Below are 13,681 nucleotides of genomic sequence, written 5' to 3'. Positions count from 1 at the left end.
ATAACCCTGTGAGAAATATAGCAAACCTTATTGATCATAGAGTCAAATATGTTTTTTATGAAAACACTACCAGCTAGGACCCTCGCTGGAACGGTCTACGACAGGATGGAGCATTGTTCAAGCAACCTACAACGAAAGCACCAGGTAGGCCAGTGAATCCAATTATAATAATAGTAGTAGTATTAACTAACTATCTCCTCAGGGGAGTGGTGATTAATTATCATGGCAGACGAGGAGACGGCCGAGTTCACGACATTTATTCCTTCCACCAGCTTGACCTGATTGTTCACCGAGAAGAAAAGGACGACCGACCGGTTATTCCCTGCCATATCAATCCATCAGTATCTGTTTACTCCGTATATACATTGAGCAGATACATGGAGGAATGCTGATATCGGTTCTGCATATTCACTTGGAGGAAATCGGATTCCTCAGCATGGGCAGCTCTACGATTCTGCTCGTCACGCACACGCGAATATTTGTCCTGTCCGAATATCACGAGGCCGGTGAGCTGGAGTACAGATCTACACCTGGGCCGGCTCTAGCCTTTTCATCTGGACTGCATTGAAGGGGTAGACCGTGCGAGAGAGTCTGCTGTTCTGCAGTTAGGTACGGAGTACTCTGTACTTTGTACTCCGTATGTGCCTTGGGAGAAAATCATCACCACACTATTCACCTGGACTCCATCTCTCAAAACGGCGTGAAGACCCGCATATGCAGAGGGAGATGGGAATCTCTAGACTACGGGACTGGAAATTCCATTCCAGTCCGTTCCTTGCAGCTGGCGACAGGCAGAGCTTGGAGGAAGCACGACATTGGTTTTGTCACTTCTCAGTCCAGATCGAAAAGTGAGCACAGAGTACTGAACCCCCAGCTTGCTGCGTCTGCGAAGTACTCTGTATGGTACTTTTTATGAAGAACTCTAATTTTACCCCGAGTAGGACAGCGAGAACGAAGTTGCTGTTGCTGTTTCTGTTGTGCAAGAAGCTCCAACAGGTCGGTGAAGGGTTATTCGGTCCAGCGATCAGTGGTTTCCTCGAACCTTTTCAGGAAGAGACGATGGGATCCTTGGAGCGGAAAGCAAAATATTGATTCATTCATCGATTCATTGAGATTGAATGCGGATCTGAGAGGTTTCCTGGCAAAAATACTCTGGCAGGGTACATCGTACCCCATACTATTATATCAGTATGGGGTATTTCAGTGCCGATCATTCAATAAAGCTTGCAATAACTGCCGATGATCATTTGACTGTCCTGTGCGTGATCTTCAGGGATACCCGGGACGATCGGCGGCTTGCAGCAGACAAGACAGATCATGACTTTGGAGGACTTCAGAGCAACTCTGAGTATACGGGTGCTCGCTTGGGTCTTACTATCTATGATGCACTCATACGGAGTGGCTAAACTAGCATCTCTGGATGTTCTAATGTAAGTGGCGATTTCTATTTATTTCCGGGCCAGATGAAGTGTCCTAATGGCATAGTGATCTTGACTTGTCCGGCTATATTCAAACGTTCGAGAGAGAGAGAGATCGTTCCTGGCCAGGTACACATGCAAGCCCGAGAACCCTTGCTTTGGGACATCGATATACGTGTCACTGTAGATCTGCTGCACTGTGATAGCTCTCCTGATCATCATCTACTCTTCTGTTTTCGCGACATGCAAAGGCCTCTAGAGACTTCTGAACTGGCGTTGGAGCTACAGCCACATCTATAAATACCAGGAGGGATACTCCCCATCATGGCTTCCTCTCCTAACCAGCATCCAACGGTCCATCCTCCAAAGCCAAGAAAACCGAAAAAAAATCTCCTCCCCTTTCGAACCTCCTCCAAACCTGCCAAAATGCGTGTCTCTACTCTGTCTCTCGCCCTTCTGGTTGCCTTCACCACGGCCGCACCTTTATCGCCCCCCGCGCCGGTTGAAAATGGAGTTGGTGGTGCTACTGAGGGACTTTCTGGCTCGTCAGACCCCTTGAGCCTCCCACAGAGTAGCCAGCTCGAGAAGGGCGACACTGGTAGCAGCATCCTGGACACCGCTACCGCGGGCGCCGAAGGCATCCTCGGCGGCAAGCGTTCGGACATTTTGCCAGGCGACGACAAGGAGGAGGGCAACCCGGACGAATACAACCCCGCAGCATTTGGATGGCCTTCTGGACTGCCCGTCACTCAGCAGGGCGATGTAGTCCCGTCCGGCCACCCGGGGCTTGAGGGGACGGAGAACGGCTTGGGAGGCGACAGCCACGGAAAGCGCGGCGAAGAGCCTTCCGCAGGTTCCTCTGAGAGTAAGGAACAGCCTAAGAGCGAGTCGCTGCCCAAGATTGACTCGCTGCCGTCAGAGGCGAGCCAGCCGGTGGAACAGGAGACCAAGCCTGTGGAGCAGGAGACCCAGCCCGTGGAGCAGGAGACCAAGCCCGTGGAGCAGGAGACGCAGGAGAAGGCTTCCCCTGCTACTCAGCCCGCCGCCACCCCCGTTGTGAACAACTACATCGAGTACCCGGCTCAGACTCCCGCCCAGAACGAGCAGAGCACTGCCGGCTCCTCCAAGGGCCAGCAGGGCGACCAGGACACCCAGGGCAACGGCAACGTCCTCACCGGCGACCTGAACAACCCTCTCCAGAACGTCTCTCTTCTGTAAATGCGAGACACAATTTTCCCCCTCTACTCGAATCGCTTTCCTGCTTTGGAGGAAGCTGTCAAAGTGATGTGTACGAGGATGGTCGTGGATGTGGATATGGATATGGACATGGACATGGGTCATTAATTTCTGAATATAGTCGCTCTTTCTAAGTGGATAAACTAATATTGAACCTATTAACTAATAATACGACTACATACCATGCGTCCAACGTTATCTTGATGCCTTTTCGTTTATTCCCACCATAGTCATAGTTGTAAGTACACCTCAATCCATCAGTCTGCCATTCCCGTCGAGCCCAACATATCCATACACCTCTCGACAGCCTTTTGCATGGCATTGGTGGTCTCTTCAAGGAGGGTGGTCAAGGGCACGCGGCCGGCCATCTCGCGCTGCACACGCACGTACTCATTGTTGAGCACCTTGTTGATGTTCACTTTGGCCACTCCGCACTCGATACATTTGCGGAAGATCTCCTCCGTAAATGGGTCTGCGCCATGAAGCACCAGACGGACCTTATCGCCCACCGTCCGCTGAATAGCCGCCAACCGGTCATACTCCAGCCGGATGCCGCGAGGCCCATACTCGCCGTGCACGTTCCCAAAAGCCGGCGCCAACCAGTCGATCCCCGTTTCGACGAACTCGACACTCTCCTCGGGAGTGGTGAGCAGGCCCTCCAGATCCGCCGTGTTCGCCACGCCGTCCTCTCCGCCCTCGATTCGCCCCGGTTCAGCCTCGGTGGCGATCCCGCGCTCATGGCAGAACGCGACCAGCTCACGCGTCAGCGACAGGTTCTCCGCTTTCTCGTAGTGCGACATGTCGACCATGATGCTATCGAAACCGCCCATCTCGGCCGCCCGCCGGATCATCTCGGGGCTCTGCGCGTGGTCCATGTGTACCGTCACGGGCACTGAGGCGTTGCGTGCTGCTTCGGCTGCGGCGTGCACCAGCACCCCGTCTGCGTATTGCACTGCCCAGGGGAATAACAGGATCATGGCCGGGGAGCGTTTTGCTTCTGCCGCGCGCACCGTCGCCAGGATGCCCTCCACGTTGTAGCAGCACATGGCGGGCACGCCGTAGTGGTGTTGGGCTGCGTGGTCGAGGATGGCCGTGGGGCTTCGAGGAAAAGGAGGAGGAGGGGGAGGAGCCATTTCTAGCAGATATTCCCAAATTCGTATATAGAGAGGTCTATAGGGATAAAATGAAAGAGAAACCAAGAGAAGGAGGAAGGTTAATAGAAGGTAGAAATAGTTGACTGTAGTGCTTGTACTTGTATCTCATGAGGGGCTGATGTCACTTCGGAGTTGGTCCGATACTAGTATATTGCTTACTAGAAAGTTTTCGGATCTTACGGTATACTCTATACTGTACTGACTATCTGCTAATTGAAAATACGAATCACACTGGCGCTCGATTGGTCTCCTTCCGCCCGTTGAGCAAGAAGTAGCAGACTCAGCGCCGCATGGCCCAAGTGTAAGGGACAGGTGACGTCTCTGCCGGCTTGGATTGCCTTCTCCAACGCTTCGGTCACGGTACGTAGTCTTACTGCTCCCTGGGTTGCCTTGTCACCGACCCGTCCCTCGATCATCTCCAGCCCTTGAGTGGTGAAGATGCGACTGGCGCCCGCAGCGTCGTTGACCAGTTGGTAGAACTGGTCGAGGTCGACGTTGAGGAAGCGTGCGAATGCAATTGCCTCGGCTGCCGCACAGAGGTTGGTCGCTCGCATGAGATCAAGGACGAGCTGTAGTGCAGCTTCGGTCTCCACGGCTGACTTGCTCGCCGATACCTGCTGAATGGGGTCTGGGAAGTACTGGCGGACCATGGCGGAGTCATCTCTACTGCCGAATCCCTGCGACAGGGCAGCGAGGTAAATTTGTTCGGCGGTGGAGGAGAGAGGGGTCGGAAATTGATGTTGACGGGCAGAAGCCGTGATAATACCCTAGAAAACAGTCAGTAGTGGTTCACGGTTCTAGTTATGTACAAGAGACAAACATACTACATCCTTCAGGATGATGGTTAGAGCACTTGCACCGGGATTCCAATCCTCCTCTAGCATACGCTGCAGCCGGTTCTCATGCATCCACGTCCATGCGTCTGAAGATTTGATGGCCTCTGCCACCTGTGTCGCATCCAGGCCTAACCGGGCAGCAAACCCCATCGCTTCGCTGGCCCCCAGAATATGGATCGCTGCCAACACTTGGTGAACCATCTTCATATTGCTGCCGGCCCCAACCCCGCCGGGAACTAGATACAGCTTGTTGCTGTCCGACAGCGTTTGAAGCAGAAACTTCCCACGCTGGAGTGCTTCATCAGATCCCCCTGCCATGATGGAAAGCGTGCCGTCGGCGGCACGCTTTGCGCCGCCGGAAACCGGACAGTCGATGAAGAAAATGTCGCTGCGTCCGCGCGACTGCAGCTCCGCGGATACCGACTGGGCATAGCTGGCGGGCACGGTGGAAGCCAGCAGCAGTGTTGCATTCGGAGGTAGAACTAAAAAAGGCATAGAGAGCACTTAGAACAACAGACCACAGAGTGCTTAGGAAGTGCATAGATAGTTGTTGCCCCACCATCGACGATCCCCTCTTCACCAAATAGAACCGACTGGGCCTGCGGTGCAGAAGCCACCATACACACGTAGAACTGCTTGTCTCGGGCGGAATCGCGCAGCGAGGGAACGGCAATGCCTCCTGCCGCCTGGAACCGCTGGACTGAGGGGGCGTAAAGGTCGAACCCGTAGACGGGGTAACCCTGGCGAACAAGATGTGTGGCCATGCCGAAGCCCATGGCCCCGAGGCCGACGAATCCGATAGCCGGCTTAGTAGTAGACATGACGATTCCTCAACAAGAGACACAGGTGTAAAGATGCAAGATGAGGGGGAATAATCTCCGTCATATTAATGAATATAAGAGCTTGGGCAATCGGCCGTCCTCGCAGAACTTCCGAGTGGGGGGCAATATTTAGTTCGGACTGGATGCCGAAGGTCATTAGCCGTATACAACAATCAAACAAGGCATCTGTTCTGTCGATCAGCATCCGAGAGACTTCTGGGATTAGCAGAGAAGAGGACGAAGTGAGGTCAGAATGTCTAGAATTTCGCTAGTTGTGCAGTCACCTGATGCACGTTGCCGTTTGATCTTCGAAGCAAACAGAGAGTCACCTGACAATGTTCAGCTCCAGCTTCCAGTTCTGAAGCTCTGATTCTGTCCATAAATACCAACTCCCATCTCTGGTTCTGACCTTGGCTTGTCTCCCTTTCTTGTATCCAGTCAAACTACTCTCATCATGGTCGATTACGGGGCCAAACAGTCTCGAGTCGCGCAGCACGATTTCGCCCCTCCTTCCAAGTTACGCCTGATGTTATATGTCTGCTAAACCGGAACTTCGTTGAATCTGGCTGTATATAATTAGACGGTAGGTCAAGCCCTCTGGAAATTGACCTCAGATGCTAATGTTTGTCAGGAGTACATAAAGATAGACTATATATTGAGGAGCCTTTGCATATCGTCACCCTGACCATATGACGGATTCACTTGCGATATCCAGATCGTCCTGTTCAAGTTTATCTGCCTGATTATATATGTTCTTTATATAAAGATCCCTATCATGGAAATTCCTATATAGCCGGCGCGACTGGCGATCTCGAGACCAATTAAGAATCAAATTCTCAGAAGGTAAGAGATCATTTTTCTCAACTAGTTAGATCCAGTGCTCATCTTAGAAAGATTTATTCCAGAACTTTCCATTCCAGGATGTTCTCTTTCTGGATCATTGCTTCTATTTGTCATTGTGACCAGAAATCCATACCTCTCCTTTGGGGACGGAAAACTTGCTACACAATTTTTTTTCCAAAGTAAGGATATCGAGATAATCTTACAGATATATTGCTGATAAATAAAATATAAACACCTCAAGCCCGTCATTGTATATTCTTGACGACAGTGGCCGAGTAATTGGACATGATCCAATATCTTTCCATCAACTCTAGAACATCTGATAGCTTCAAGTGGTCTATAGTTATGTGTTTCAACAGTGTATATTCTAATGCTGTGTTGCCTGCTACTGCTGTATGTCTCCGGTCTATGAGTTGTTTGAACGATGACTGACATTCAAAAGCTACATTCAGCCTTCGTTGAGATTGAGATCCACGCTACATTCTCTGATTTTCTTTCTCTAGAGACACGATGCTGTTGTCTGCCACACTATTGTTCCCCTCAAAACGAGAGTGGTAAAAAACTCAATACTCTTGTTTCAAGGATGTTGTTGGTTCGTATGCAGAGGCTAAAGACATCAATTTTGGCTCATCTCCCATCTCAAAGCAAAGGCTCTCCAGTCAGCCCAGTTGTTAAATCTAAAATTGACGAGTTGATAAGGGGTCCGGTGAGCATTGCTACGCTGACCATGGACAACTTCCTAGCCATCAAGCGACATTGACATAAGTCTGCACGACAAGGTATATAGTACCGATTCATTTGCCTGGAACCGCATATGACTTGAAACGGCTCTTGTAGAGTCAAACAACATGCCTTGCTGTCGCTCCTCGCAACAACATACAGTGGGTTAAATACAATTTCTCCGACTGAGTATTTCTACCCCCGTCCCCCAATCCCCTGACACTCAGCTGATCTTGGAAGTCTCGGCTCTTCTACTCTGCGAAAAACTTGTGGAACTAAGGGCGCCGATACACAATCTGCACAAGGAACAGGATGATCTACGTGTCGCATATATAGATTTATGTTCACTTACACAGAGAAAAGTAGCCCGGCTACGATTCCGTTCCCAACCGTGATCACCCTGAAAGGCCCTGAGGCTCATGCGATCTGGATCCCACATCGCGCAGTCCCTGTAAGCCGACTTCAAACGGGCCACAATGGAGGCCCAAATCGATGGATACCAGGGCTGCCGAGATGGTGGCCTGGGAGGGCTTTTGTCCCGTTTCTCCCTGCCTTCAAAACCAGTTGGTGCACACACCACCATTCATCGATTGTCAGAAGATTCAGTATCTTGCCGTACCATGTCACGATGCCCTCGAACATTCGATTGAAGACATACGTCCCGGATCCTTCCACCTTTGACCATCGAATCTTCTGATGATTTTTCTCCGAGTAGGTTCATTGAAGGACTTGATGAGATTTATATCCTGATTACTTTGTACGCTGCTAAACCATCGCTAGATTCCCTGGCAATTACATCTGGCCTTTGTCTTTGCGATTGTGTACCAATACTCTTTTGATATTTTTTATATGTTCTGAATTTACCTTGTTTTTTTGAAGCCTCCCATGGCCTTCTGATTCTTCAAATTCAAGTAAATAGAGTGCACAGAGTAACTTGTAGAGACCTCTAATCGGGCCATTTAAAAAACTTGTTCGGAAAAGAATCATCACAGCTCTTGCCTTGGTCCGTAGGCCTGGTAGGAGGGAAACTTGGCCTCACACGCTTCTTTGACATACCTTTCGTCATCAAATCTCTATATCACATAAAATCGTCCGTCGTATATACAAGCATCCACCATGCGAGGACCAACAACACCAATATCGACAGAGGTTGGAAGCGGTGGTCCAATACCTGTATAATGGGAAAGCGCTGGAAAGAGACTGGGGGCTCCTTTCTCCTGCTGGGTGAGAAACGAGCTCTGTCTGTTCCACCACTTCCACACCCATTAGCAAAGTTGTCAACTTCGAATGAAGAATATGCAGACTGCAGAAGAGATACTGAGATTTGGGGTATGCGTGTTCCTTCCTTATCAGTGAGCAGTAAGATGAATGTGTATCTCCGCGTCTCTTTCCTCCTTTCTTCATGTTGTCTCTGCACCATGCAGTATTCTTCCAGGTCGTATCCAGCTTGTGAAATCGACTCGAGCTATTCGTCAAATACATTCTGGCCATCAGTGTTGTCCGCCAATGAGACCAATTCACCAATGACTGTAAGTGGTGTGAACAGCGGGTGAGCATTTCGGGATACATCCGGGGTGAAGTGATGGACATCTTGGCCTTTTAGTTGGAGAAGAGCCTGGAGGACAGATCTGCTTTGATTGAGGATAAATTCTTTCCCTCTCAGCCTTGCGCATCCCCACACATGTGCTTCGCAATGAAGAGCTGTAAATCCCTCGTACTCTTCATTATTTGAACTTCCGCTGAAGGGAGAGAAGCGACCTGCTTCAATGAGCATATGCACCCGTTCAGAAGCGTCTCCATAGTAGAGCCGATGGAAGATTTGATGCTGCAAGATCGTGTTTCCTGACTTGTTACGGTCTTGTGGATGAACTAAGAACTGGTCTTAGTGAACAAGGAATCTGAAAGTCTCTGCTGAGCCTTGGTAAGAATGAATGATGCCGTTGAAGATATAGCTTTGGGTAGGGTCGACTTCGCCCTTCTGCACAAAAAGGCGGGCCAAGTCGATATGGGTTTCATGGCGGGGATTCCACATGGCATAATGGAGGGGGTTTCTAAAATTTTTGAAAGGCATTAGTAAGCTCATTTTCGAAGGCTCAAGGTCGATCATGAGCATACTCCCCGCTGTCGTTCTCTGCATTCGCATTGGCACCCATTTCAAGCAGGTAGCGGCATAATGCTGCATTTCCAGACATAGCAGCGAACTAGAAACTGATGTGAGCATTTGAGAATTCTCATTTAGAAACATCAAAAAACTTGATTGGCGTACGTGAAGAAGGGTCTCGCCCATGGGTAAGGTGTCAAACGGTGATGCAAGTCTCTTGCTGAACAATCACTGGACATTAAAAAAGTCACCCTCCATGCAGAAGTCGAATACCAATGCGTCTTCACTGACAATGTAGATTGGTTGAATCTGGTAGGCCCAGCGCTGCCACCGACGGAGGGCGATCAACTGAATACTGTGAGAAGAGAGCCACTCTGCTGGACGAAAGATGATGGCTCGTTTCTGATTTATGAGTCCACAGGCACTAAGTGAGCAATTGCAGGATACATCCTGACTTTTAACTGTGACACTGCCGAGCCAGAAATTATATGTTTCTTTCGAGAATTCTGCGGCATCATGATGTTGAGGGAAATCTCCGTTGCTTTGATCGACTTTTGTGGATGCGACTGCTACATCGCTGGATAGATTCCAGGGTTCGGCATCAATTGTAATTGCAATCTGGTCCTCAAATTTTGTAGACGATTTCATTTGTTCGGACTCCAATATCCGGGGGTATGTATGTAACAGTCTCTCCAATGTGAGAAAGGCCATTTGTCTGTTGTGTCAGCTGACAATAAACAATCAATCGAAGATAAACTTACTGGGAATATTGTTGATATACAAGCATCAAGGTAAGCTTCGTGCGATCGAATTCCCTTAAAAATCATTGAGTCTCTGCTTCTTGACCATTATCACGAGAGATCTCCAAGAACTCTTCTTCTCAGTCGTGGAGCTATTAGCCCCCCGTGGCCTCACAATATCAATGAGCCTCTGAATAGACGAGCTGCACAATTCTAGAGCTTTTTGCAGCAATTCGGCGTCGAGTCCATCTGGATGGTGTGCACAGTCTTCAGAGATAGAATGAACGACATTATCAAGCACCATCAGCACTTCTTTAATAATTTGATACTCCGTTTCTGCCTGGCGGATTGAGTCGATGAAGGCATAAAGCTCTTGAATGCCGCTGCAAATCTGTCCGGCTAGAGACAAAATGCCAGCTACTGATTCCGCAACGCCTAGAGCTTCAGTCATGGCAGTATTGAGGGGCAGTTACACCCAGAAGATACTCCGATGAGACAGTAGCGAACATGAAGTAGATTGATAGAGGTGATCTGGAAGTATAGAGCCACTTTGAGGCCCAAAGCGGCCGGCGGATGCCTTTTCTATAGGTACGACCCTCGAGGGCTGAGTAGAGAGGCTGTTCCATGATTGCTCGTCTGATTTGATTTGCGTGGACAAGGCTTAGAAGCGAGGCGCGTATCAACCTCCAGAGAATCAATAGAGCGGATTTGATGAGGTCGTCTGTAATTAATGTTTGATTCAGATGAAAAGAGGTATAGGCAGGGACTCAGGGTATTGATAGAAAGAGTAGTACTCTATAGTCTGCGTGCGTGTGAGTTGAAGAACGAGCGCGGTCATTGAGTGAACGGAACATGAGCGTTGTTTCTGGCCTACCAGAAATACAGCCAGCGCCACCAGCGTCTAAACTCGACTTCCAAGGGTACTGCCCAACATCCCTGCAATTCTGAGTGCATGCACTCAGAATGATGTTGGCCGGAGGTCCATTTATTGCGAGGATAGCTCCTCATTTGGTTTTCACAGACCATACTTTCAATGGATACAATAGAGGAGATCTCACGAGGCATCTCACGATTCCAAAGACTGTCAGCAGAGAACCCGAGGGCTTTGATTGCCCATCGAAAAGAGCTCGAGTCTTTGTATCACATAATCTCGTCACTGTTACAATTTCCTGATCAATCGGATTGTGTCCAGGAAAATGAATCAGCGAGTCCACCAACTAGCGGGAGTCCTCAGACACCTCCGAATCCACTCTCTCAAGTTACTCGCATCGTGAACCATCTCGAGAGACAGAAAGTTGCAATCACAGAATTTGGTGCACGATCTCCAGCACATGCCACCGTTGATGAATCGAACAAAGAGGACTTTCGTGTTCGAGACGGCAAACGAGTGTTGGGAAGGGGGAAGAGGACGATGAATGAATTCTTCAGAGCTGGGCTGGGCGCATGTTCACTCGCAGAAGACTTCTTCAAATGGGCAAAAGATGCCGGTTATGCTTCGAAGTTGGATAAAATGTTTGAAGGTGATTCCAGGACAGGAGGGAACTATCAGAAATACGTGAAGGCATGTCCCAATCTAATCGATAAAGATCAAGCAACTTCATTGATCGGGATCGGCGTCAGGTTCAAATTCATCGAGCGGGCTTGCAAAAGACTCCTCCAATGTCCTTCTCCTGACGCTGAAAGCTTGTCCTCACCCTGCTCATTTGTCTGGATAACCTTCTTTGCATGGAGTCTTTTTAGGCGTTCCTCTAACGAAGCCCTACGAGAAGTTGCAGCTCGCCTTACATCTAGCCACGATTGGAACGTCCTGGCACGAAGTAAGAATGACTGGATTGAGAGTTGCTTTGCACAATACGGCACCTCAAGTCTCTCTACACATGCCCAAGTGACCAAAATATCTTCAGCTGCAAACAAGTCTACAGGTCACCCGCCTTCTTCCTCTGAGACTACGGGCTCCAACACAAATGAAGTTGCCAATAATCCTTTGACGAAGTCTGGACAATCAACCTCACAACCGCTGGAGACTAACCGAAAGAGAAACCGACCTCATGACAATGTGTCCTATGGGCCACAGAAGCGACGGAGACCTTACAGTGCGACTCGTTTGGGAGAGGTCGGTACACCGGACCGGACTGTCAACCCCGAGGCATCACCCACCGATTTTACGGAGGCCGCTTCTTCTTCACCAGCAAGTACGGCATTTGCCCAGGCTCGAATTGTTGACAGCAACCTCCCTGTCGCGAGACCTCCCGTGCAATCCTCCAGTGTTGAAACATTGGCATCTGTTGATATCAACATCCCTCGGTGCAAACATGACATACCTGGATCAGCCCTGTGTTTGGAGTTAGACAGACCGTCCCCTGGTCCCATCATGCCTTTCTCTGATCCTGCAGGGGAGATGCTCCAATCATCACCAAGCTCCTTTACTGAGATAATGGCATCTATTGATGTCAATGCCACTGATTTAATACATGAAATACCTTTATCAGTCCTGTTCCCAGATCAAAACACATCATCACCCGCCCCTAATATGCCTTTTTCTGAAGCTATGCAAGGAATATTTGAACCATCATCACTATACTCTACTGAAATATTTGCATCAGTCAATATTAATATTCCTTGTTGTATACATGACATAACCTGGTCAGTTCTTTTGCCTGAAAGAGATGTATTATCACCTACTTCCAATATTCTTCTCCCTGCTGAAACTTTTCCAGAGATAGATTTCCTATATTAATTACTTATGGCTCTGGTGTCCCTAACCTTACTGTAGGGAGCTTACCAGATCTTTCTGATGAATAGTTGGCACACTCAACTCCTCAAGGCATTAATCACCCTTCCACAGGACCAATTTGGCCTCTGCTATATGCGAATCAATATTGAATTTACAGCGTGTCATAGATCATGAATTATGATACTGGTTTTGGAATCTTGGAGGAACAACTCAAACAAGTGCCCGGGTACATATCCACATGATTCCTTCAACAGGTCTCAGATTTTCGTAGTGACATTATTATAAGATCAACGTTGTCGCCCAAGAGCCGTTCTATTTGTGTAGTGTAGTGAAACGATAGGAGAGGCTTCTTTGGTAGGAAGGTCGCATTTCTGTTCAAGAGGATAATAATTTGGTGACCTGTTCTGTTCTGGATAATCCCCCCGCGCACGAGGTGACATACTTTGCAATTATAGACCTACAGGGCGTTAGGAATCTGTCAAGCAGCAGATATCCCAAGGAAATCCTACCGTGTATCCGTTGATACTCAGTTCATTGGATAACGTGCGGATTTCCTGATCAAGCTCTTTACTAGAGAGCTCCCAGCCACTGCTGGCCTCGCCTTTCTTGCCTACAGACCCTTCAGCGATAATGTGTTTGATTCGCCCAACAACCGCCTTGGCTTGATCTGATATTTCTTTGAAAGTGTTTTGCTGGGATTCGATTTGCGTCATTATGGTGAACAGCCGGCCTAGCTTGGATTTGAAGTCGAAATGATATGGGTGGGACTCATGAAATGAGGGGGACAGTAGGGTTGTTATTCGGGTTAGCCTGATTTACTAATCACATGATGAGATTAGGCTAAGTCGGCTGACTCATCGTTAGTACAACCTCCATGATGATTGCAGATCAACCACTTCGCATCTTCAATACAAGTCAATGTATCCGGTGGCATCTGCCTCTTTTGTTTCTATTCGGGCAAAACTTGCAGTTCCGCCTGCAATACAAGTATTCAAAGCCTTTTCCTGGTTAGTACTGAGTTGTTCAAGTCCTGTCATTGCGAACAAGGGTGTAACTCGGGGCCTATACCTAGTAGTAC

General features: G+C 48.9%; 8 protein-coding genes across 8 annotated transcripts; 3 read left to right on the top strand and 5 right to left on the bottom strand.

The window, feature by feature from the left end:
• Positions 1–1,126: 1,126 nt before the first annotated feature.
• Positions 1,127–1,667, top strand: ASPZODRAFT_263020 (hypothetical protein). The gene is made up of 2 exons (XM_022728036.1): positions 1,127–1,430; positions 1,486–1,667. Exons 1-2 carry the CDS (start codon positions 1,318–1,320, stop codon positions 1,619–1,621), a joined length of 249 nt encoding a protein of 82 aa, XP_022585296.1. The 5' UTR covers positions 1,127–1,317; the 3' UTR covers positions 1,622–1,667.
• On the top strand, positions 1,391–2,774 carry ASPZODRAFT_263089 (hypothetical protein). Its single transcript, XM_022728037.1, has 2 exons — positions 1,391–1,430; positions 1,486–2,774. The coding sequence occupies exon 2, from the start codon at positions 1,743–1,745 to the stop codon at positions 2,634–2,636; it is 894 nt and encodes a 297-aa protein (XP_022585295.1). The 5' UTR covers positions 1,391–1,430; positions 1,486–1,742; the 3' UTR covers positions 2,637–2,774.
• A 137-nt stretch (positions 2,775–2,911) lies between these two features.
• ASPZODRAFT_137921 (hypothetical protein) lies at positions 2,912–3,787 on the bottom strand (the record flags this gene model as incomplete). Its single annotated transcript, XM_022724400.1, has 1 exon — positions 2,912–3,787. The coding sequence occupies one exon, from the start codon at positions 3,785–3,787 to the stop codon at positions 2,912–2,914; it is 876 nt and encodes a 291-aa protein (XP_022585294.1).
• Positions 3,788–3,877: 90 nt separating this feature from the next.
• ASPZODRAFT_126723 (hypothetical protein) lies at positions 3,878–5,709 on the bottom strand. The gene is made up of 3 exons (XM_022721557.1): positions 5,204–5,709; positions 4,633–5,126; positions 3,878–4,575 (listed from the first exon to the last, which is right to left on the bottom strand). Exons 1-3 carry the CDS (start codon positions 5,463–5,465, stop codon positions 4,018–4,020), a joined length of 1,314 nt encoding a protein of 437 aa, XP_022585293.1. The 5' UTR covers positions 5,466–5,709; the 3' UTR covers positions 3,878–4,017.
• A 3,201-nt stretch (positions 5,710–8,910) lies between these two features.
• On the bottom strand, positions 8,911–9,315 carry ASPZODRAFT_11633 (hypothetical protein; the record flags this gene model as incomplete). Its single annotated transcript, XM_022721136.1, has 3 exons — positions 8,911–9,079; positions 9,144–9,229; positions 9,295–9,315. 3 exons carry the CDS (start codon positions 9,313–9,315, stop codon positions 8,911–8,913), a joined length of 276 nt encoding a protein of 91 aa, XP_022585292.1.
• A 630-nt stretch (positions 9,316–9,945) lies between these two features.
• Positions 9,946–10,320, bottom strand: ASPZODRAFT_137919 (hypothetical protein; the record flags this gene model as incomplete). Its single annotated transcript, XM_022724399.1, has 1 exon — positions 9,946–10,320. One exon carries the CDS (start codon positions 10,318–10,320, stop codon positions 9,946–9,948), a length of 375 nt encoding a protein of 124 aa, XP_022585291.1.
• Positions 10,321–10,902: 582 nt separating this feature from the next.
• Positions 10,903–12,606, top strand: ASPZODRAFT_137918 (hypothetical protein; the record flags this gene model as incomplete). The annotated part of the gene is made up of 1 exon (XM_022724398.1): positions 10,903–12,606. One exon carries the CDS (start codon positions 10,903–10,905, stop codon positions 12,604–12,606), a length of 1,704 nt encoding a protein of 567 aa, XP_022585290.1.
• On the bottom strand, positions 12,574–13,366 carry ASPZODRAFT_126717 (hypothetical protein). The gene is made up of 3 exons (XM_022721556.1): positions 13,113–13,366; positions 12,652–13,060; positions 12,574–12,597 (listed from the first exon to the last, which is right to left on the bottom strand). Exons 1-2 carry the CDS (start codon positions 13,314–13,316, stop codon positions 12,851–12,853), a joined length of 414 nt encoding a protein of 137 aa, XP_022585289.1. The 5' UTR covers positions 13,317–13,366; the 3' UTR covers positions 12,574–12,597; positions 12,652–12,850.
• Between the last annotated feature and the right edge of the window lie 315 nt (positions 13,367–13,681).

This window comes from Penicilliopsis zonata (assembly GCF_001890105.1).
Source record: "Penicilliopsis zonata CBS 506.65 unplaced genomic scaffold ASPZOscaffold_1, whole genome shotgun sequence".
NCBI lineage: Eukaryota > Fungi > Ascomycota > Eurotiomycetes > Eurotiales > Aspergillaceae > Penicilliopsis > Penicilliopsis zonata.
The sequence above is the reverse complement of the archived record's forward strand: the minus strand, read 5'-3'. Positions and strand labels throughout refer to the sequence as shown.

Coding starts and splice junctions, on each gene's coding strand:
- ASPZODRAFT_126717 (XM_022721556.1), bottom strand. CDS start 13,316: ATGACGCAAATCGAATCCCAGCAAAACACTTTCAAAGAAATATCAGAT. Junction 13,061..13,112: donor TGAGTATCAACGGATACACG/GTAGGATTTCCT, acceptor AACGCCCTGTAG/GTCTATAATTGCAAAGTATG.
- ASPZODRAFT_263020 (XM_022728036.1), top strand. CDS start 1,318: ATGACTTTGGAGGACTTCAGAGCAACTCTGAGTATACGGGTGCTCGCT. Junction 1,431..1,485: donor GCATCTCTGGATGTTCTAAT/GTAAGTGGCGAT, acceptor CTAATGGCATAG/TGATCTTGACTTGTCCGGCT.
- ASPZODRAFT_126723 (XM_022721557.1), bottom strand. CDS start 5,465: ATGTCTACTACTAAGCCGGCTATCGGATTCGTCGGCCTCGGGGCCATG. Junction 5,127..5,203: donor TGAAGAGGGGATCGTCGATG/GTGGGGCAACAA, acceptor TGCCTTTTTTAG/TTCTACCTCCGAATGCAACA. Junction 4,576..4,632: donor CCATCATCCTGAAGGATGTA/GTATGTTTGTCT, acceptor ACTGTTTTCTAG/GGTATTATCACGGCTTCTGC.
- ASPZODRAFT_263089 (XM_022728037.1), top strand. CDS start 1,743: ATGGCTTCCTCTCCTAACCAGCATCCAACGGTCCATCCTCCAAAGCCA.